The sequence below is a fragment of the Pleurodeles waltl genome, chromosome 10, assembly GCF_031143425.1.
Source record: "Pleurodeles waltl isolate 20211129_DDA chromosome 10, aPleWal1.hap1.20221129, whole genome shotgun sequence".
Lineage (NCBI taxonomy): Eukaryota > Metazoa > Chordata > Amphibia > Caudata > Salamandridae > Pleurodeles > Pleurodeles waltl.
In genome coordinates, this window is record NC_090449.1 from 246,101,095 (window position 1) to 246,125,636 (window position 24,542).

At 45.5% G+C, this 24,542-nt stretch overlaps 1 protein-coding gene across 4 annotated transcripts in view; it reads right to left on the reverse strand.

Annotated features, from left to right (window-relative positions):
* The window catches only part of USP42 (ubiquitin specific peptidase 42), a 668,484-nt gene that overhangs the window by 135,242 nt on the left and 508,700 nt on the right, over positions 1-24,542 (reverse strand). For all 4 annotated transcript variants that reach the window (XM_069210325.1, XM_069210321.1, XM_069210323.1 and 1 more), the window contains exon 14: positions 539-636. In XM_069210325.1, coding sequence (XP_069066426.1) covers positions 539-636 — 98 coding nt within the window. The remainder of the gene's footprint in view (positions 1-538; positions 637-24,542) is intronic.

Sequence of the window (24,542 nt, forward strand, 5' to 3'; positions counted from 1 at the left end):
GGTATAAGGTGACAACAACATAGGTGCTCACCACACACCAGGCCAGCTTCCTACAGAATATTACAATTTGCAGATAAATGCTTTGTATTTGGGGTTGCAATTTCAAAGTTTCAAAAATGAGCACGATCACAAGTCCTTTGTGTCAAAGTAAAAAAATGTAAAAAGCAAGCTCACGCAAGAAAATATTAAAATACTTGAATATCTGTTTCCTAAAATGAGTTATGAAATTACAAGAAAAACACATACTAATATCACTGACCAAGAACTTATGAACATGCTCCCATATAAAGTACCAAAAAAACAGTCTTTAAATCTTTTTTTTAGTAGTTAAAACCCCAAAGACAGTATCTTATGCTCTGGGGCAAAGAAATCATCTCCTCAGTAAAATGTTGCTTAAATTAAGTAAGAGAATGCGGTGTTTCTCAAAAAGCCAACCAAATAATTTTGGTCACTGTTACTTATAACAGACCACCAGAAAGACCAAATAGCAAGACTCAACGACAGCAGTACAAATACACATGCATATATTTATCCTTACCTTTTTTCTTCTTCTGACAAAGTTTTCAATGTGGTGTTCTGTATAAATGACTGCACTATTTGATCCTCTGGAACAGATGGCAAAACCGTGGAAACTGCCTACAAGAATGAACGATAAAGTGACAAAGAAAACACTTTATATTCCCTGGGCATGAAGCTTCATTCAGGGCACAAAGCAACAAGCAATTTCTTATTTTCCATCAGTAAGAGAATCTGGAAATAAAATGGTGAGTCACATACAGCCAATACTGGTGGGATGGGGTGTGGTGGGAATAAGGGGAGTATACAAATGCTTAAGAAGTGGCAATATTCACTCTTATACCAGATGTAATGTGATAGAAATTGGGTCTCTAGTTGGCAGAGGTATGCACCCTCTCCAAATAGAGACCACAATTCTAATCAGGGTAAGTCAGATACACACCCTAAATAAACCTGTGCTCATCCCCTGGTAGCCTGGCACAAAGCAGGCAGTCTTAATGTAGAACGCAATGTGTAAAGTATTTGTGCAACACTAAGGGCCAGATGTAGGAAGCCGGCAAATTGCGACTTGCAATTTGCGAGTCCGAGCGACTCGCAATTTGCTATGCAGAATGGTGTCTCAGACACGGTCTGCGAGTCGCTATGGGGTCGCAAAGACCCACCTCATTAATATTAATGAGGTGGGTCGCAATTTGCGCCCCCAGAGCGACTATGGGCACTCACGGGGATGGAGGCCTGCTGTAGTCAGCAGACCTCCATGTCCGTGACTGCTTTTAAATAAAGCAGTTTTTTTTTTCCATGTGTAGCCCGTTTTCCTTAAAGGAAAACGAGCTGCACTTAGAAAAAAAAAAAAAAAAAGCTTTTGTTTCGGATTTTTTCAGGGCAGGTAGTGGTCCCTTGGACCACTACCTGCCCTGAAAAAATAATTTGGGGTCCAGTCACAAAGGGGAAGGGGTCCCATGGGGACCCCTTCCCGTTTGCAAGTGGGTTACCATCCACTTCAAGTGGATGGTAACTGCGACTCCATTTGCGACCGCGTACGCGGTCGCAAATTGAGTTGCATACCACTGCGACTCGCAAATAGGAAGGGAACACCCCTTCCTATTTGCGACTCTGAAATGCATTTTGCGAGTCGGTTCCGACTCGCAAAATGCATTTCTGCATAGCAAACACACGTTTGCGACTCGCAAACGGCGATTTTCGCCGTTTGCGACTCGCAAAATGTTTGCTACATCTGGCCCTTAATTACAGTAATAGTGAAAGACACCACAAAAAGGACTAAACAGGTTAGAACAAGAGAATATTTATCTGATTAAAACAAGACCAAAATGACAAAAAATCCAATAAGTAGATCCTGAGATATGTAATTTTTAAGATTTAGGTGAAACTAGCGTACAGAAGTGCAAACTGCTAATGGTGGTTATCTGGTCATGCTGGACGGAGACAAAGTCACAAGTCCGGGTCGACAGTGATGGAGTGTGGGACATCTACAGGGAGCCACCTGGGCCTGCTGGGCCCAGTACCTTAAATCCTGAAGCAGAGGTGCTACGCAAGACTTTGGCCCTCATTACAACTTTGGCGGGCGGCGGTTGTAACCGCTGTGCGGCCGCACTTCCGCGGTGGCCATTTTAACTTCCCCGCTGGGCAGGCGGGCGGAAACCGAGTTTCCGCCGGCCGGCCCAGCGGGGATGTCGGCTCCAAATGGAGCCGGCGGTGCGACGGGTGCTATTGCACCAGTCAGGCTTTTCACTGTCTGCATAGCAGACAGTGAAAAGCTCCATGGGACTGTGGCAGGGGGCCCCGCAGGCTGGCAGGAGGGGGACTCGTAATCCCCTGGGCAGCGCTGCTGGGGGATTACAAACGCCGGGACCAAAGTGGCGTTAAACCGCTGGGACCAACGTGGCGGTAAACTGACGGTGCGACCGCAGCGCTTCTGCTGCGGTCGTAATACACAGGATTGCACCACCAGCCTGTTGGCGGTGCAATCCGACGAAATAGCCCTGGCGGTCCTTGACCGCCAGGGTTGTAATGAGGGCCTTTGTGTCATCTGGCGTCAGTTCCGAGAACTGAGTGATGAGGCTTTGTGGGGCTTGGCGTTGCTTTGTGTTGATCCTGGGGAGCTGTATGGTGAGGCTTTGCGGGGGTTGGTGTCGCTTTGCATCGATCCTGGGGAGTTGTGCTGATAAAAACCACAGTAGGCAGACACCTAAGACCCACTTCAAAGTGTACAGGAATGGAATGGCAAGACTTGGCAGGGTAGACTCACAGATGGCAGTACAAGGTGGGTTGCAGCAGTCGTTGATGTCACTGAGACTGTGGAAGAACAGGGAGCAAGCCAACAAGCCCTTGGGGATTCTTAGGTTCAAGAATGCAGAGAGCAAGTCCTGTCCCTCTCACTGCAGGACAGAAGCAGCAGGCCAACACAGCAGGGCAAACACTAAAGTGGCACTCCCTCCTACAGCAGCAGCAGTAGGCCAACACAGCAATACAGTTGTAGAGTAGCAGCCCCTCCTGGCAGCATGGCAGGCCTTCTTCCTGGCAGATTATTCTTGGTTCCAGTAGAATCTAATTTTCTGGGGTTTGGGATCCAGTATTTATTCTCTGGGGACCTGGTTCTGGAAGGTGGGAGAAGTTTCCAGAGGCAAGCCTTTGAAATGTACAGATGCTCTGCCACCCCTGTGCTGGCTCCAAGTTGGCTGGCATGACAATACAGAATTGTTAATCCCTATTGTGGGTGGACAGGACAATTATGTTTACGTGTAAATGTGTAAGTAAGTAGTGCTAAGCTCTGCCCTCCCATCAAGGCAGTTATTGGCCCATTAAGACCCATTAAGGCCCCTCCGGTCACACCTAATCTCCCATTGTGTGTGGCTATCTAGAGGGAATGCACAGAGCCCAGCTGTTACCCAACCTAGACGTGTATTCAGAGGCAGGTAGAGGCACAAAATGGTTAAAGTAAGAACATTTCAACTTTCTAAAAGTGGCATTTTCAGACTTACAATTTAAAAGCCAACTTCATCATAAGGTGTGATTTTAAATTGTGAGTCCAGAGACACCAAACTCCACACTTCTATCCTAAGACATGTTTGAAAAGCCACTGTAGTAGGTGGCACAATCAGAGCTGCAGGCCCACAAGTAGCATTTAATTTACAAGTGGTGGCACATATAGTGTACTTTACTAGTGACTTCAAACTTATTTAAAGATGCCAAACGGGTGTAATTATACCATGTTTCGAGGAGAGAGCACATGCACTTTACCACTGTTTAGCAGTGATTGAGTGCCAGAGTCTGAAAACCGACAAAACTAATTCAGCGAAAAAGTGGAGTAAAAATAAGGTTGTAAAGAACAAACAAAATACCTTCGGTAACACTATTTCTGGTGGTTACTCTAACTGCAGATTCCTTACATCATGAATACCTCCAGGTGTCCTACTGGATCTAGAGTTTTTTCTCAGCAATTTCCTCGCGCACCGGCAGGTGGAATCGCACAGATCCACATCCGGTCTATCCTGCTTAGAAATTACATCAGGGCCACAAAATAACCATTGCCTCCATGAGTCAACATCAGCTTCTTTCTGTGCCATCGGACGTGTGGTCCTCAGTGAATAGATTGTGCCAGTATGCAAATCTCTAAAGACAATCTTTTTAGTATGGACCAAAGGAGTCAGTTCCCAAGAAAGCAGAAGGAGGGTGGGTGAGGAACCTGCAGTTAGATAAAAGTATCTGCCAAAAAGAGTGTTACCAAAGGTAAGTAATATGTTTTTTAGATGGATACTTCTAACTGTAGATTCCTCACCTTGTGAACAGAAACTAAAGCAGAACCCTCCCACCTAGGTGGCGGGCATGTTGAATGACTCAGATCACAAGTTCTTGCAGGACCAAATGGGCAAAGCAGTGGCCCAACAAAGGCCCCTGCAATGGTTGGGAGGGGGCCTGAGAGCTCGAGTGGGTTCAGAGGGGGGCCCCTGCATGTACTTTGCAGGGCGGCTACCTCAAGTTTTGTTACGCCACTGGGGCAAAGTGCCCCTCCTGCCAGGCCTGTCTATCCATGTACTAGTGCCTTGTAAATGGACACCCATGGCGCAGGCTGCCAAACGTCCACACCAGGCACTCCATATGCTAGTGCAGTGGTAGCAGCTTTCGCTCTGGTAGAATGAGATCACAGGCCTTCCATAGGCTGTTTCTTATCTAGGCCATAGCAGATCTTTATACAAAGGACAATCCATCTGGAGATGGTGTGTCTGTGCAAGCCTTTTCGTTTCATTGCCCCCAGAGAACCCAACGAAGAGTTGATTATCCACTTAATGGTCCTTGCCATGATCAATGTAAAAGCCAAGATCTCTCTCTGGGTCTAGCCGTTGGAGTCTCTCTTTCTTCTCAGATAGATGAGGTGGGCTAAGAAACAGGGCAGAGCGATGGACCTCCCAATGTGGATTGACGTTATAACTTCTGGGAGGAATGCTGCCTTAATCTATAGCACAAGTTTGCCTGGACAAAATGTAGAGTACGGCAGCTGGACAGAAAGGGCTTGCAGCTCTCTCATGCAACAAGCTGATGTAATCACTATGAAGAACACTGTCTTCAATGGGAGAAACCTCAGAGGTCAAATGTACACTGACTTTAAAGTGGTGCAGGACTAGACTGAAATTCCACTGAGGCACCACAAACAGTTTTGACAGGAACATGTGGGTTAGCCCTCTCAGAAAACGCACTACAACAACTGATTTGAACAAAGATGTCTGAACAAGGCAATCATAAAAAGGCCTATAAGGTGGATAAAATGTAACAGTTGGTCCAGCAAAGCCTTGTTGAAATAGTGGTAGTGAGAAAAGAATAACACCAAACAACTGGCTGGTATGTGTTGTATTTACTGTGAAGAACACCAAACAATGAGGTCCTCCCAGCATCCCAGATAGTGTAGGAAAGTGTCTCTTTTTGCGTAGTCACCTCATTTTTTGTGTGGAATGATATTGTTGGTTTCTGTGCACTGGGACTCTGCTAATCAGGTCCCAGTGCATGTGATCTGACCCCCTAAAACATGTTTAAACTGGTTATACTCCTAATTGTCATATTAAAATTAACAAGTTCCTAGTCAATGGTACAAAGCATACCCTCAGCTTGTAAACTAAATGTCAATAGTGAACTTCGGCACCTTGTGTACCAAACACTACAGTGGCAGTGTAAACATGGCCTCAGCCCTATCACTGTAGCCTGGGGGTGCAATTTGACATGTCAAAATAAACCCTTTTGACAGGTCTAAACCTTCAATTTCAAAAATCAATAAGTAAGCTTTTTAGCCCATAACAGAGTGCACTGTATCTAAAAGTAGATTAAGTAGAAAGTTTATATTAAACATCTCCTTAGAGTGATTAACTTAAAAAGCTATTTTCCCTGTAACAAAACTGGCTGTTCCATGAAGAACAACAGGATTCACCATTTAACTTAATGACGCTGTTACCAGCTATGAAACATCAAGAAATTTCATTTGTGGACTCTGCATTATTTACTAAAAGTCAAATTTACTGGTGAAACCAGATTTTTAATAAATACTAAGGAAATTGTACATTTAAAAAGTTAAATATTCCCTGCCTAGGAGACCAATCTGCATTAGCCTCCAGCTGCAGCTATCTGAGTGCTCAAGCCATGAATGGGGTTTGAAAACTGGCAAAGGCCTTTGTGGGTAAGTGTTTCTGTTCCTCTGGCAAGAGGATCAATAGGGCAGAGTCCAGTAGCTTAATTAACTTCAAAGTGGCCTGTCCTGTCACAGAAAAGTGTCAGATGACATCTGAACAGGCCCTTTTGTTTGTTTGTTCCCTCAGTCAGGCAGTCTCCAATCCAAGTGGTAAGGGAGTTGTCTCCAGAACTTGTTTTAAGGGACCATAGAATAGGGGTTGCTCATTTCCCTGGCTACACTGCTTGTGTGAGTATACAGGCTTTACAAAAGAGAAGTGTCTCACCAACCTTGATTTAGATAGAAAGGGTCACTGTGGGCTTCTTTGCAACAGGGCACACAGGAAGTCTTGCAAAAAGATGGGTATGGTTAACCCCTGGGAACCTATTCCCTATTGGTTAGGGAGGAGTCAGGAGTCACCACTATCCACAGTATAGTGGCGGACATAAATGTGGCACCTCTGGGCTCTTTCAGTATAGTCTGAACCTGAAGGACTGCACCTGCTATTTGAGGTTTATGAGACTTGAAGGGCTGGATCCGCTCCCACTTGAACCCAGGGCAAGGAAGTGGACTTTAAGGGTCAGTTGAGAAACCTCCTGTTAAGTTATAAGCCACAACAAGCTACAAGACTCCTTTTCCTGAAGAGCCCAACTGACCATTTCCAACTGGGCCTGTCCTGGACCATGCTGTAGTGGATCATGACCCCCAAGTATTGTTCTTGAGGGCCTAGGACCTCAAAGTCTACTCATCTTAACATTCTGAAAAACCTGGTACTTACAAACCTTTTGGTTCCAAAGACCTCAAGAGGATAGGGCTAAACCTGTCAAGTTAACACAACCAAGATGCATTACCGCCGGGCTGAAGATTCAGAGGTCTCCCGCTGAGGTATTTTCAGCATCAGCAAATCCATTTCAGTGGGACCTTGCAAAGGTTGTTTCTTGTCTCATGGAGCCCTCTTCGACTACAACTTGCAACCTTGCCCTGTTGGAGGAATCTGAGCTTTGTACTAACTCCTAATGAACAAGTTACTTACCTTCGGTAACTCCTTATCTGGTAGAGACATATTCTAGTTGCCCGAGGTGTCAGTCTGGATCTGGAGATTATTCTCGAGCAGTACCCCTGCTCGCCGTGAGGTGGTGTAGGTCAGCTTCAAGTCGGTCGTTGTGCACGCCAGATATGACATTGCAGGACCTATATAGACGCAACCCCAGCACCCTGATGTCAGTTTCTTTTCACGACTTTCCACGCTAGAAGCACTGAGCCATGAAAAGCACTGACCACTGGTGCGTCAAAACTAGGGCCCTGAAAAGTAAGTCCCAGACCCTAGAAATTAATTCACAGATCGGGGAGGATGGGTGGGCTTGTGTGGAATCTGCAACTAGAATATATCTCTGCCAGATAAGGCGTTACCAAACATAAGTAACTTGTTCATCTGATAGAGACTTCTAGTTGCAAATTCTTTACCTTAGAATAGATACCCCAGCAATACCATCCCCGGAGGTGGGTCTGGAACCAAAATTGCACTAGGAGGTCCGGCAGGACCAAATGCGAAAAGTACACGTCCATTCGGACCAGACTGCCCAGGCAGTGGTGTTTAGTGAACGTGTGCAGTGAAGCTCACGTTACTGTCAGATGTCCAGAACTGGAACTCCGCAGGCTAACGCAGTGGTGGCAGCTGTCGCTCTGGCAGAGTGAGTGCGCAAACCCTCCAGGGGTTGCATTTTAGCTAATGTGTAGCACATTCTAATGCAGAGAACGACACATCTAGAGATGGTTCTCTTCTGCATTGCCTGACAGTTCTTCGCACCCATATATCTAACAGAGTTGATTATCCACCCAGAACTCTTTGGTACAATCAAGGTAGAACGCCAATGCTCTTTTTAGGTCCAGACAGTGGAGTCGCTACTCTTCCTAGAAAGATAAGGGGGCGCAAAAAAACAGGCAAGGTGATGGAATGGCCTACAGGAAAGGATGTGGCCACTTTTGGCAATAAGGAAGCGCTGGTACGAAGCACCACTTTGCCAGGCTAGATGGAAAGGTAGGATGGCTCAGATGACAATGCATGCAGCTCACTCACCCTGCTGGCAGATGTAATAGCCACAAGGAAGACTGTTTTTAACATCAGAAGCCTGAAAGAACAGTTATGGAGCGGCTCAGAAGGAGCGCACATTAAAAAGGTAAGAACCAAATTCAAATCCCATTGGGGCATTATGAATGGTGAGGAAGGAAACATGTGTAAATCCCTTGAGGAAACTACTAAATATAGGAGACTTAAATTAAGAGGTCAGGTAATCTCAGAAATGCAGAGATAGCAGACAAATAACCTTTCAGGGTGCCCAAAACAGAGCGTTGCTGGGTCAAAGAAAATATAAACAGGAAGACCTCGGAAGGAGGGGCAGGGAGGGGGTTAACAGACTTGTCTGCGCACCATGCCACAAATCTGTTCCATCGGCGTTTTGGTGGAGGGATCCTGGCTGCCAAGGTAATGTTACAGACTTTGGGCAGAAGGTCAAAAGCTGTCAATTTCCAACACACAATCTCCACATAATGCGAAGACTGGACAGGTTTGAGTGGAGAACCTTCCCAGCTGCTGCGACAGAAGATCCTCCCGAAGGGGCAGTCTGATCAGAGGATCGATGGCCATGCTCAATAGCCTGGGATACCAGACTCTTCGTGCCCAATCTGGAGCCACAGGGATTACTTCGGCCCGGTCGTTCTTGATCTTCTTGAGACCTCTGGGCCGAAGTGGTATGGGTGGAAGAGCATGCAGCAGGCCTGAGCTCCACTCAAGACGAAAAGCGCTGCCCAGCAAGTGTGGCTTTGGAAACTCCAAAGAGCAAGCCTGATGACATTGTGCGTTCTCTGTGAAGGCAAACCGATCTAACCAAGGCTCTCCCCACTGCTGAAAGAGACCCTGCGCAATCTCTGGATGGAGACACCATTTGTCCGACCAGGCATTGTCAGTTGGGTTTGTCCCCCCTGGCGTTCAGAGAACCTGCCAGGTGTTGAACTAGCAGGGAAATTCCCTGATGTTCCAGCCATGCCAAGGGGCACAGATCCTCCTGACAAAGGGTCCATGACCCCACCCTGCCCTGGTTCGTGCAGTACCACATGGAGGTGGAGTTGTCTGTGAACACCTGCACTACTTTCACTTTGAAGGAATGCTTTCAATGCCAGTCTGAACGCCCTGAGCTCCAAAAAATTGATATGGAGCCCGGACTCTGGCGGAGATCATACACTTCTGAATTCCGCCTCTCCCATGTGGCCACTACATCCTAAGAGTGATGCATCTGTCACTACGGTCAGATCTGGTTGGTGAAGAGAGAGGGATCTGCCTCTCAACCAATTGCGGATCAAGAGTCACCACTGCAGATCTTGTGCAGTTCCCTCAGAGATTTGGGATCTTGTGCAGTTCCCTCCGAGATCTGCGCCATGTAGGAGATATTTCCCTGATGCTGCGTTCACTGGAACTTCAGGTCCCACTGCAGAGCCCGCACATGCCATCTGGCATGTGTAACCAGCAGGATGCAGGAGGCCATGATGCCCAGCAGCCTCAGAGTTATCCTCGCCAAAATTTGGGATAGAGGGTGAAACATCGGTACCATAGCCTGAATAACCTGGACTTGCCACTCTGGAGGATAAGTCAGAAACCGCACTGTGACCAGAACAGCTATGATGAAATATAGCTTCTGATCGGGAGTCAGGTGTGACTTCAACGTGTTTATAGTGAAGCCCAGTGAATGCAGGAGGTGTGCCGTAGCCTGGAGATGGGAGTTGACCGCCTGGGGCGAGCCCACCTTCAAAAGCCAGTCGTCGAGGTACAGGAAGACTGAAACCCCTGACCTGAACAGAAAAGCTGCGACCACTGCCATCAATTTGGTAAACACCCGAGGGGCGCAGGCAAGGTCAAATGCTCGTGGCCTACCGTGAACCACAAGTAACGTCTGTCGGCAGGCAGGATGGGAATATGGAAATAGGCATCCTGCAAGTCTAACGCTACCATCCGGTATCCTGGGTCCAGGACAGATAAAACTTGAGCATTTTGAACTTCTCATTTATGAGGAAGCGATTGAGGGACTGAAGGTCTAGGATAGGGCGGAGGCCCTAGTCCTTTTAGGGCACCAGAAAGTCATGGGAGTAACACCCACGACATTCTTCTGGAACAGGGATCTTCTCTATGGCTCCCTTCGCCAAGGGAGCTGTAAACTCCTAGCGGAGAAGTGCCAGGTGATTCTCTGTCATCCGATCGGAGGATGGTGGCATGGAGGGAGGGGTAGTCTTTAAAGGGAGCGAGTATCCCCTTCAGACTATTTGCAAAGCCCACCAGTCTGATGTGATGGGCTGCAAGTGGAGCAAGTATTGGGGAATCCTGCCTTCTACTGGGTGGGGAAGCGTCAGGGTAGGTAGGTTTGGAGGCTGCTGCAGGAGGGGGGAGGGGGAAGGTGGTACTGGCTAGACCGCTGGCTCCCTGATCCATGAGGGCGTTGGATCCCACGTCCCCAGCCACACGGAGGCTGGGAAGCTCCGGGACCTGTGGCAGCACGGTTCGGATCCATGGGTGCCCCCGCGGAGCCAAGGCTGAAGCTGCTGCTGTGGAACCCAAATGGGCCCCTGCTGACTTAGCAGGGCCCGAAGATGCTCCAGCAGAGTCGGACTGCCCAGATATGAGGCACATGGTCCCATAAAAGTCACGTATTTGGGCAGGGGTCCTACTGTCCCCAGAAACTTGAGAGGTGCGGAGTTGACCTAGACACCGGCTCTGAAGTTGGAGGAGGCCTGGAACTACAGCCCCTCTTTTCCCTCGTCGTGTTAACTGAGGAACAGGGTGAAATCGAAGAACACTTGTTCTTCAACTTCTTTTTGTGCCTCGACTTACCCGACCGTCCTGAGGACTTGGAGTGGGTTGATGAAGAATGCGGACTCCCCGACCGTTCTCTGGACCTTCCTCAACTGAAATCAGGAGCAACAAGGAGCGGTCGTCGGGTCGCAATCAGCTTTAGGGACCGCTCCCTCAAAGCTTTCAGATTCATTCAGCCAGACACTTGGAGCACAACTTAGGGTTTTGGTGTGCTCCAAAAAACACCACAAGCACACGAGGTCTGAATCCGTCAAGGACATCGCCCGATGACAGGATACGCAGGGCTTGAACCAGGTCTTTCATGACGACAGCCTCGACACACCATGAGTGTAAACACTCAAAAAACTTAGAAAAAACATTAAAAAAAGACCATTCAAAAAGTAGCTCTTCAGATCTGCTCTGACTGGCACAGAAAGAAAAGAACGGATGTTAACGTGCCAGGGTGGCACCTACATAGGACTCACAACATCATATGCAGTGCACACAACGCCAACGACAGACGCAGAGCCGACCGACACCACCTGACAGCATGCAGGGGTACTGTTCAAGAAAAATCTCCAGATCCAGACGGACGCCTGGGAGGAATTCTAAGGTAAGGAATCTGCAACTAGAATTCTCTTTCAGATATAGAGAACTACTTCTGAGCAAAGGAGTCAAAAGTATCTGGCTGGCGAGAGGAATTGTGTGGGCACTAATTTTTAATTTTCCTACTCTGAGCTTTTGCCACCTAAACCAATGGCTTCACTGAGACCTTATTGAATGCCTATCCAATATTATGGAGCCCTTCTCAATTACAGTCTGCTGCCTTCCCACAGAAGGAATTGGACTTCCATTTTCAAGACTAAGTCCGAAGATAAAATCTCTAACAGGGTTGAACCTGGTTAGTGCATTTGACCTGTGCTTCGCGGTCAGCATTTAAAAAAACGTGCCTAGGTCTTTGGTCTACCGTGACCAGTTGACCCGCACTAGCACTTAATGTTTCATGGTGCTATTTTTTATTTAAAACTTTAAACAGTCATATCTACGGTTCCGCTGATTGATTTTTTTGTTTTGGTTTCATTTTGTTTATTAAGACACTATTTTTTATAAATTGTAGTTAGATTTTTATTGTGCTTTCAACTTTTTCACTGTATTGGTACTTCTCACTGCTTTACTGATTTCTTAAGTTAAGCCTGTTTGCTGTGTGCCGTAGCTATCAAGGGTTGGACTCAGATTTAAAATACTAAAATCTTCCCTGGACCTAATAAGACAGTGACATTGTCTGTAGCGGGCTCCCATTCACCCCAGCTAATAATCCACTTCCTCACAGGTTGTTTTAATGGAGGAGGAGGGCCTGGCAGCCAAAATGACACCCACTGCTTCGGGAGGGGGAATCAAAGGTTGTCAATTGTTGTTGTTTAATCTCCCAGCATGGATGCGTATGTTGTTCAGGCTCTGGTATAGAACAATTTCCTGATGTTGTCACAGAAGGGCCTCCCAAAAAGGGAGCAGGACTGGGGGACAGATGCTCAGGGCCAGAAGGTCTAGGTACCAAATTCTCCCGGCCCAATACGATGCCATTAGAATGATTTGTGCCCAGTCGCTCCTGATCTTCTTCAGAACTTTGAGCAGGAGAGGTAGAGGTGGGAAGACACATTTCAGTCTCGAACTTCAGTCCAACCAAGAGGCATCTCAAAGTGAGAACTGCCTTGGAAATGTCAATGTGCAAACGTTGGGAAACATTATTTGTGTTGACAAAAAGACTGAGCCTGGGTTCTCCCCAGTGCTGGAAGACACCTTGTGTCACCTCCAAACTTTGCCTAGATTTGTGATGTGCTAAGCACAGCCAGCTGAATTCAGGGGAGGGGCCTGCCACTGGTCCAGTTTTGGTCCAGAAGTCACCACTGCAGATCGTTCACAGTCTCCTCTGACACCTGGACAATAACTGAGAAATGTCCTTGTTACTGAGCCCACTGAGGCTTCAGATCCCACTAAAAACCTGCATGCTCCAACAGGCATGGTGTATAAGCAAGTTGCAAGAGGCCAAGAAGTCTCAGAACGTCTCTCACCAACACCTAGGTTAAAGGCTGAAACATTGAGATCACAACCTGAACGTGTTGGACTCGCTGAGGTGGAGGGAAGGCAAAACAGCACTATATCTATGGTGGCTCTGACAAAAGGGTGCTTCTGTGAAGGAATCAGTTGTGACCTTGGCACATTGATAAAGAATCCCAGGGATGTCAATAGATGGGCTGTCATCTCGAGGTGGAACAACTGTTTGAGGCGAGCCCACCTTGAGCAACCAGTTGTAGAGGTATAGGAAGAGTGGTATTCTTAACCTTTGAAGATGGACAGCTACCACCACTATCACATTTGTTAACACACGAGGGATACTGATGAGGCCCAAGAGGAGCACCGAAGTGCTTGTGGCCTATGTAAACCGCAGGTATCTCCTACGGGACTACAAGATATGGGTGTGGAAATAGGCATCCTATAAATCCAACATCACCATCCAGTCACTCTCCTCCAAGGCAGAAAGTATATGGATGATAGCGAGCATCCTGAACATGTCGTTCTTTAGCAGAATGTTCAGAAGGCGAAAGCCTAAAATAAGACAACTCCATGTGTTTTAATTTTCTATCTGGCAGCCTGGTTCGAAATGCATTTGGACTTATTCTACTTGAGGAAGTTTGACTCACTAGGCTCTCTGACATTGGGTGCTGGAGAAGGACAGCTGGGTCCCCTAGAACTGGACTATCTGTCTGTTGACACAAGGGAAAGTTCCTGGCCTCACCCATGTGCCCAAAAGGGTGCCTGCAAGTGCCTCATTAAATGGTAGGCATGGTTCTAAAGAGGTATGCCCTGGTTGCAGATCCTCAGTAAGTATGTTTGTTTTAATCTCCACTGAGGGAAGGTGAAGATCAAGAACTTCTGCAGCCATTCTTATGACTACTGCAAATAAGGCAGATTATTTCATAGAGGTGGCAGAAGGAGAACTGAAACCAATGTCAGGTGACATGTCAAGGCCACTGGCCTCCTGGAAGTCCAGAAAAAGGTTATTTTCATTGTATATTTGTGATTCATCATCACCACTGTCATCGTGTAGCTCCAGAGTCTGAAAATCTGTGCGAAAGGACTATCCAGTCACCCTCCTGCATGGTGGGAGTCGCTACCGGCATTAATGCATGGTGAACGGGCATGGTGTAGGGCTCTGTATAAAGAGTCAGAGCAGATGTATGCCATGAAGTCTGAGTGGACCCTGGAATGGGGTCAGAGGCACAGTTGGTGATGGGAATGGATCCGCCAGAGGTAACCTGGCTGGAGCTAATCTTGAATCCATGGGGCCAGAACGTGCGCCAGAGGGCTCCAGAATGCTGCAGAAAACACACAACATAACTTCCTTGAAGTCTTATATCTGCTCTGGTGTCACCAATGGTCCCGGGAACTCAAGCAGGATTGGTTCCATTGTGAGTGACCGAGATCTGGGGGTACCCTCACGCCCACACAACTTTTTCTGACAAGAGGGGTGGGAAGAAGAGGAGCCATGTTTTGACTTTTTGTTGTTTTCCTTCATGGAGTTACCTGAGGATTTGGAGTGGGATGACAATGTGTATGGGGAAGGTTTGGTTCTCATAACCTTAGTTTTGCAGGTATTAATCATGACATCTTTAGCAATGCTATATTGTACAAAACTATTGTTGAGCATATGCATGGAAATGATGGTTAATGATAAAAGAAAAGCATCATCTGCAAAAATTAATATAGGTATCCTCTCACTGCAAAATTTTGGCTATCTACAGCTTATTCCCCCACGTAGGTAAGTATGCCAGTAATAAATTAGATAATGAGTATTGGCGATTAAACACACCTTCACCATACATCAGTTGTAATTACATAGTTATCTGTGCATTCCTTTCTGCCTCCATACTGCAGTTTCACTATGTTTTTGGTGAAGAGACCTTGTAAAACATTTTGTCACTTACCTTGCTGACTAGATCAAACACTGACTTCAGGTACACATAAGTCATAAAGAGCCTTTTTTCGTTTTTAAGACTGGAAGAATTTTCCTGTAGAACATGTACAGGTGCATTGCCTGGTGTAAAGTGCTCAGTCCTTCTCCAAAGCCAGTCTACATACTTATTAGCATGGTATCTGTTTCCACCCAAATCAGCAATTGGTTGAGCAACAAACAGCCACAGATTTTACCATCAGCGTCAAAACGATAAATCAGTCTACAATTACCAGGGTGTTTTTTTGCTGCACATTTGTGCAAAATGTGGATACTGTGTGAGGCGCACCAGTAGTGCTAAGACTACTCAAGTAAGAAGTTTCACTGTAGGCACCATATGTGAAAATGGGCGGAAGGCAAAAGCGGGATGCCGTCCTTCTTGGGAACCAAGAAGTACCAGAAGTAGCACGCCTGGCCCCTCCCGACCAAAGGAACTCTCTCTGCATTATCCTTTTGGACATCCATGTATGAGCATCCTTGGTAAGGATGGCAGCACGATTTTCCGAAATCTGAACAAAAATGGGAGGGAGTACTCATGCTAAAAAAAACCTGCAGGATTCAATTTGCATGACTGTTTAGGAGGCAAAAATATATTCTGACACACCTGTACTACTGAAAGAAAAACGTTGTGTGGGCTGCTGCGCCAGTTAGGAGGGCTGTGTTTGGTGATAATCAACATCCCAGGAGTTGCCCAGTATTGTTGTGATGAGTCACAGATAGCAAGTTTCCTAAGGAGTGGGCAGAAGCATGGCTATCTTTGAACCACTCCAATGCTTAATCAGCTCTGTCATTTAACAGTTTAGCTCCATCAAACAACATGTCCATAATAAATAGCCACATGTCCTCAGAAAAGAGCGTGGTATGCATCCAAACATGACGTTGAGTCACCAAACATAGCCTGGCCAAGTTTGTGGTGTCCAGCCTGGCCGGTAAAATGTGTTTGGCCACATCCTGTCCATTATAGACCATCTGGGAAAAGGCATTGCAGAACTCCTTGGGGACGGTGCTTGGCAACCAACAGTATCACATCTCGATTTCTCATGATCACTGGATGCATCAGGGAGAATTTTTCTGCATGTCACTGACTAATGTTTGCATCTGAGGCACTAGACTCAAAAGTGATGTCAAACGGCAACTGACATCTACTTCCTACGGGTGAGGCATGGTTTGAGTCATCAAGGAGACACTTCCGTAACACACTGTTGAAGAAAATACATTTAGGACGTTGGTAAGGAACTGACAAGTTAGGGAAAGAGCTTCAGATCCATGTCAAAGGGCATGGAAGACAAAGAGCTAACGTCAGCATGCAGGGGCAGTGCCTAAATATGGTTCCGGGCCATCATGCCTCAAGGTGGAAAAAGATTGCCATGGAGTCTGATGGCCCCACCCACCAATGTGCTGGAACAATTGATAAGAACAGTTCTAAATCCAGTCTAATGCATGTAGAAAATTACAAATGCGAGGAGTCTATGAACAGAAGTATCCATCAGAAATTGAGGCAGGTAAGGGAAAACTGAAAAAGGTTTTGTTCAATGTTTTCAGTTTTTTATGGAGAGGCTTGTAATTGCTCTTGAATATTTTGATTGTGACAACCAAACGGCATTTGAAGAAATAATACACCAGGCCTCTAAAACTCTACTCGCCCACTTGCTATGATGAGTCATATTTTATCAGGTTGAGCTATTTTTAGGACCTACTATCCCTTTAGGGCAAGTTGACAAAGGACAGGTGTTCTGTTCAGTCAGAAAGTTTAGGAGCAATAAAGAGGCCTTTAAATCTTGTTCTTGTCACATTTGGTCTGTGTTCATAGACAGAGGTCAAAAGTCAGTTTGTCTTACAATTAATTTTCCTTCTGACTGCAGAGTTCCAGGTTTTAACTAACATAACATTTAAATAGGTAAGTCAACTGTACAAGCATTTCAAACTATATATAACAATATGTACAGCCCATTGTTTGCACTTCTGTGTCAGGAAAAAAAATAATAGGACGAAAACAAATCAGGACACTTTACTGGGTTGATGTGCAAAGAATAAATATGTTTTCTGAATCCCGATTTTTCACAGATTGTTAGTACATTATATAGCTTTGTCAGTAAAGCTGTGAGTTAAGTGGAAAGGCTTTTGGACATTTCTTGGTAAATTTCTGTGTATAAATGATCGTGCGTGACCACATCATGCTTTAGTAATATATTTATTAAAAGTGAATGTTTAAACATAATACCTCGAAACACTCCTGCCTGGTAGCAATGCTATTAGTAAATTAAGAGGCCTGGTAGCAATTCATTAATAAACTAATAGGCAAGTCATGGATCATGTGTCCCCTATATGAGGATAGATTCTTTTTATACTTGGTGCAAACATTTAGTCTATTTAATCAAACAAAGTTTTTTGTACAGCAGAAATGCTAAGTTCACATATTTGAAGGTACACTTGTGTGAAGGAAACAAAAGGTGCCTGTAAACTAAATTATTTGCCTAGAATCACACGGTTTGAGATCCGTTTATGGGGTAAGTACATTAGAGTTCTGGTCAAATAGATTATTCAAGTTACTCGACCTGCAAGTCTAGTAACATTTTTATGATTTTTTTGAGGCCTGAATACAGTAGCGGCTCGCAGGGTGGGGGGGCGCAGGGGTGGTGGGGGGGAAATAAACATTTATTTTAATTTTTAAAAAAGAAGAAAAAAAAAGGAAATCGCTTACTTCCTCCGCCACTCCTCTGTCCCTCGACGTTCCTAGCTGCAGTCACAGGCTCCCAACCTGCACTGCGCCAATCCTGACGCTGCTCAGAGCATCAGGATTGGCTGGGAGCACTCCCAGGCACACTGGGAGCCTGTGCAGGTTCTCTCTAGCCCAGCAACACAGTTGCTGGGCTGGAGAGAGCAGACAGGGCATGCATGTTTGGCCAAACTGAGACAGCCGGCCAAACACACAAGCGCTGTGAAGGGGGAGTGTTGAGCCCTCCCCCTCAGTGCACGTCACCCACGTGGCCCCACCCCTTTCAAAGAAAACGATAATAAACATAGTTTATTATATTTTTCTTTAAAAGGTTTTGTAGCTGCCGCTGCTGGCAGGGAGGCAACACTCTTCCGCCCAAAGGGTGGAGCCAACACTGCTTGAATATACATTATATGAAGTGTTTGATGAACAATCTGATCATGTATTCCAATTATTGTTATATGAAAAAGATAATTAGTGGTTGCAGTGCATAGTAAAACAAAAGCCACTGGGACTGGCATGAATGTCCTAATGCATGTAAAAACATGCAATGCATGCACAAACACCGTTTCCATGCATTGTTTGCTCAAAATAATCACATTAAACTAGACCTGGTATCTTTGCCAATGATGGGAGAAAGTAGCAAAAACGTATTGCTTTCTGTATAAAATGAATTTATAAGATAAAGATTTGAATGTGACACAGTGATGAGGGAGTGCATTTTTCAAATGTAAAATAATCAACACTGCATTTCCGAGAAGGTGAATGACAAAGTAAGCGGCCAATAGCAAGAAATGAGAAAGAAAAACTCCTCCTGGTGGAGCTGAAGTCCATTCTATGAATATTTCAAATAAATGGTAAAAATAGCTAATAAAGACACAGCTGAAAGTGTATGTATCACTAGGCATGGACAAGTTCTACATCAAATTTAAACAAGCATTGGCAAAGCCAACAGGTTTCGCCTATGCAACATCTTTGTTGGCTTTGTTATTGTTTTATATATTTTTTTCCAATCCATGCTGACAACTAGCTTAATCCAAGCGTGAGAGCAACTTAAAAAGGAGTTCAGCCAGAAAGTGCAGGAGCAGAGAGTGTGTGAGCACCTAGCAGCTAAGAAAGGAAAAAACAAAGAACGAACACCTAGGATGGGAGCACATGGACCATGAACAACTAACCTAGGAGCATGGCTAGAAGCAGCAGGTATAGAAACCCCTCAAACAAAGCAACAGGTAGCAAAGGGGCACCTCTAGAAGGGGCAAGTGGTGCAGGGATGGGGCAGACTGATTTCGAGAGGGTAGAAGTGAACACTGAAGTATGTGAATAGGCTGACAAATAATATTAAATATAAGGAGAGTCAAGTATAATGGTATGGAAATGATGTGTGTTCAAGTGTATATGTTGTGCTGTGTTTTGGCACCAAAAAAAGAGACACGTGATTGAATACACTGAAAATAAAAATATGCACACGTCTGTGTGTGTGTAGAGGGTGGCGGGGAGGGGAGAGAGTGGTAAATATGCACACCTGCATTTCGTTTTTGGAATTTCTGATTTTACGCACTTTAATGTGTCCAAGTCTGGTAACGAATGTGCTAAAGTCATTAACAGTAATGCTGCTTTTACTGTGTTGCACTAGTAACAGACAGTGCACGCCCAGAAGACCTGTCAGCGGTCAGTTAGGGGCTTCGTGAATTATTTGTGGCTTGCGTGCTCCTCATCGCACTTATTCCATGCCAGGGTGTGGTGGGAGTGATGAGATCTACACTGCACTGTCGCAGAGGTTTAATGACAGAGGTGTGGATGTGAGGCGATGGTATTCTGTGTTGTCTTCCTTATAGAGCTTTTAATGCCAGGAACAGTGGTAAACACCAATATAATACACAGGTTCATCACATATTATACACTTACGGAACAGCCCATTACACAAAGAGCAAATGATAGGAGTATGTATCTCCCTCTGTGCATATACTACAATGCAATATATTCCAATATGAGGCATATGTTATTGGAATAAAACTAGGACACAGCTGCCACACTCCTGTCCTGCACGGATTTTCAGTTTTTGCTCATAACTAATCCCCTCCTGAATCCTGATTAGTTTCAGTCACAATTGCCCCCCGAGGCAAGAAAGGTGCCACTTGATGCCATATAGAAAGCGACTGCTACACAAATGACTTTCCTGCAGTGTTAAAATGCACTGTACTTTATCCCACAACAATATGTATATTTTTTGCACTATAAGGGCGCTTCTGCTTGACCTCAACCCCCTACCATGCATTTAAGTTTACAAAGCTCTCAACATCTGGGTTGATCACGGCCGGAGGGCAGCGGTGATACATGGTCTATATGGGCACTGACTTGTACTGTAGTGTGAGATATCCCGGGCGAAGGAAAGGATGCATCAAGAAGTTACATTTTTAATATAAAGGTTTACATTTTCTGTGTACAGGGACCCCTCCTCTGGTGCCCGGCTGGGCTAGAACCCCTAATTCACTCTCACTTCACCCTTCTGACGTCCAGAGCAGGCCCTGACAGCTGTCTGAGAGATAACCTAGTCCCGGCAGCAGACAGAGAGTAGAGTGGACGCTCCAGAGCTGCCTGATAAGTAAGTGCGCGGTTGTAGGCAAACTGAGCTCGAAAGGAATGGAATGAGAAGCAGAAGAGAGTGACAGAGCGGAACACAGGGACAGCTGACCATCACTGTGGAGTGGGGAGATTGCTCGGGAGTGGATTTTACCTGTGCGGGACTCAACATCTCTTTGCTGCAGGTCCCTGGCTCAGCTCTTTGTCCAATGGGAAGCTGGGTGGGGTGGGGAGGGGTGGTTTGCTGAGGCGCAGGATGTGGTACATTGGAGTGCTTAGAGTAAATCTGTGGCTGCGCAACCAAGATGATAAGAATCTATGGGAGGAGTGGCACAGGAGGACGATTGGTGAATGGAGAGTCTTTTAAATGCGGCAATTCAAACGCTGACATTGCAGACGCACCGACAGCCAAGAAAAAAGTAAAAAGAATAAGATCCTCAACAGCGCACTGAGAGTGGGGAGATGATACAGGACTCAGTCCCGACTGGTGTGTGTGTGTATGCAGGGCGGGCAGGGGTTGGTGAATCAGTAGGAGTGTAAATAAAAGAAGTACCTCAGAAGCCCACATCTGATCGCCAACCGTAAGGAGTACTTTGTCCAAGCTCCAGGGAAATGTCTAAGCCCGAAGGAGAAAAGAAAGAGAAAGAGAGAGAGAGAAAGAGAGAGAAAGAGAGAGAGAAAGAGAGAGAAAGAGAGAGAGAGAGAGAGAGAGAGAGAGAGAGAGAGAGAGAGAAAGAGAGAGAAAGAGAGAGAAAGAGAGAGAAAGAGAGAGAGAGAGAGAGAGAGAGAGAGATAATTCAGGTGGAAAGCTGAAACTACTTTTGGATTAGTACGAAGGACTACTCTGTCCTCATCTAAGTGAAGTGACTGCTACTGGAAAGGCTACTTTCCATGATAAAAACTGCAAAGAGCAACTATGTGAAGGTTAATATGGTGGACCCATGAGCATAGTAAGTACAACTGCAAAGAGCAACTATGTAAAGGTTCATATGGTGGACCCATGAGCCTAATAAGTAAAATGTTGAGATTCCAGGCTGTTGCAGGGGGCACTCTGCGTGGAATTACTCTTAAGGCTTTCCATGAATGCATGCATTATTTACTGGTATTTTAAGAAAATATAAATGTTGTCTATTTTGTAGGTAAGCAGCTATTGCTGCTAGATGTAGTCGTACTGAGGAATACGCTACACCACAAGTGTGAAAATACAGTAGATAACCAACAATATTTTTGCATCGTTGCACTGAAAGGATCAATATTTTTACTATAGCAGAGGAAAACAAATATTTTCCATTTAGCTGATAGCATGCTCTTGCTATAAGTTTATGTGCTTCCTTGAGAATGGACACATATTCTTGCAGAAGAATTTAGGTACCACAATTCCTTTAGAATGGGGTGCCTGATTTCGCCATGGTGCTGAGTGAGTAGATCTGGGTTGAGGGGAAGCTTCTTGTGGGGAACTACAGAGAATTCAAATAATGTGGTGAACCATGGTTATCGAGCCCAAGTTGGAGCTACTAGAATGAGGGTGAGGGACCGCTGCCTGAGCTTCCGAACCAGAAATGGAAGAAGAGGACGAGGTATAAAAGCATAGACAAATATCCCTGACCACTTCATCCATACAGCATTTTCCTGGGATGGGGTTCTGGGAGCCGGGAGGCGAAGTTTGGGCATTTTGTGTTGTTTGTGGTTGCAAACAGGTCTATGTGCGGAAACCCCTACTTGCAAAAATACAAAAATATTGGAGGAGGATTTGGGAGTTGAGCTCCAATTCATGGACTTGTTGCTGCCTCCTGCTGAGGAGGCTGGCAACAGTGTTGTCAATACCTGGAAGGTGTTCCACTAACACATGAATGTGGTGATGTATTGCCCAACAACAGATTGTTTGAGATAGGTGTGATAAATGTAGAGAACGTTTTTGAAGATTAAACATGGCTGTTGTTCGTACAGACTAATACAATCTTGCCTGTTAGGTGGACCAGAAAGGCCTTCAATGCCAGATGAATGACTTGAAGCTCCAGAGAGTTGATGTGTAGAGTTTGTTGTTTGGAGTTCCTAAGCCCCTGGACTGAGAGGTTTTGGAGATGAACGCCCCATCCTGTGAGGAATGCGTCCACTGTAGAATGATCTGGGGAACAGGGTCGTGAAACAGCCGTCCCTTTGATAGGTTTTGTATGTTCCACCACTGCAGAGAGTGATGAGTGCGGCTGTCTACCAACACTAGTTCTTGTAATTGACCCTGAGACCACTGGCTCGCCAGACATTCCTGCAGTAGACGCATGTGTAGTCTCGCATATGGCACCATTGCAATGCAAGACGGGATCATTCCTAAGAGTCGCTGAACAGTTTTGACTGTTATACATTGACTAGGAAGTATCTGTTTTATTAACGTTGTGATGTTTTGAATTCTGACTGAATTTGGGTAAGCAAGTACTAGTTGTATGTGGAGGATAGCTCGTAAAATATGTAACTTGTGAGGGTTGTAGATGTGACGTGTGTATATTGATTGTGAAACCCAATTGATGAAGATGGTGAAGCGTGGCTTGTGTGTTGATGGCATAATATTAACGTACTTGGCTTTGATAAGCCAGTCGAGATATGGGAAGACAAATATTCTGTCTGTGTAGATACATTGCAACTACAAGACACTTGATGAAAACACCAGGTGTGGTAGTAACTCTGAATGAAAAGCACCTTGAACTGGTATTGTTTTCCTTGTATTATGAACCTGAGATATTTGCGGTGAGCTACGTGAATGGGGATGTGAAAGAAAACATCTTTTAAGTCTAGTTTGTTTAGACATAAAATCTTCCTGCTGTAACAGAGGGAGCACGTCCTGTAGGGTTACCCTATGGAAGTGCTACGAAAGGATGTATTGATTCAGAGGTCTAAGATCTAGAATAGGCCAAAGAGAGATGCCTTTTGTGGAAATGAGGGAGTATAGGGAGTAGACTCCTATTCTTTGCTGTTGAAGAGGAACAGGCTCTATACCTCCTTTGTGAAGAAGAGCTTGTAACTCCTGCTATAACAGTTTTAGATGTTCTATGTAAAGTTTATGTTTCCTTGGTGGTACGTTTGGAGGTGTTTTGAGGAATTCCAGGCAATCACCATGTTGGTGAATGTCCAACAACAATTGATCTGTTATGTTTTTCCAAGCTGGGAGAAATCGTTGTAGACGTCCCGCGACAGGTGTTAAATGGTGGGGAGAATTGAAAGTGAGTCACTGTTCGGAGGTGGAGGGAGTGGAACAAATGGAGGCACCTTCCCCTCATCCTTTGGCGTGGTTTCCTCTATGTGAAACTCTGTAAACACTCCTTGAAGGGGAGGTTTGATATTGTTGTCTATAAGGGGAAGTATAGGCATCTGATCTGTTAAAATTGTTTTATGGCAATGTTCGTATGAGGGGTGCTGAAAGGAGAACATGTATTTTGAATTTGAAGTGCCCCCATAGATTTTGCAACTTTTTTGTCTTTTTTCATTTTCTCCAGGGTTTGGTCCACTTGTGGACTTAACAAACAAGTTGCTTACCTTCGGTAACCCATTATCTGGTAAAGACTATCTAGCTGCAGATTCCTTACAACCACCCATGCCTCCCTGCTCTACGGTCTTATTTAGTACGGTTAAATACTGTCCCTTTCAAGGCCCTATTTTTTCACACAGACAAAACTGTAGGTTCTTTCTATAGCTCTGCCCTTCTGGCGTGGAGGTTTGTGGATATGTACGCATGCCTGGTTGGTGCCTTTATAGGCAACCTTGACGTCACAGGCAGCTCCAACGATGCCACGCAGATCTGAACAATGCCACCCTAGAGCATACGCAGGGGTATCGCTCAGCAAAAGTTCTGAATTCCAATGTGATGCCTGGAAATTCTAAAGGTAAGGAATCTGCAGCTAGATGAACGAGTTACTTACCTTCGGTAACGACTTTTCTGGTGGATACATTAGCTACCTGTGGATTCCTCACCTAATGAATACTCCCATGGCGCCAGGATTCGACGGAAATCTTCTTCCTAGCTTCTGCACGTCGACGAGGACGTCACATTTGCCCACGCGACGCCGTCTGACGTCATACAGGCAATAAGAGGTCCTCACCGACGTGCCGACGTCAGTACCAACATTTTTTACGTGCCTGAGAACAGTAATCCCATGTAATGAAAAATAAAGGCAACATTTCATAACATCGCAAACTACACATCATTGCAAGAAGATGGCTATAG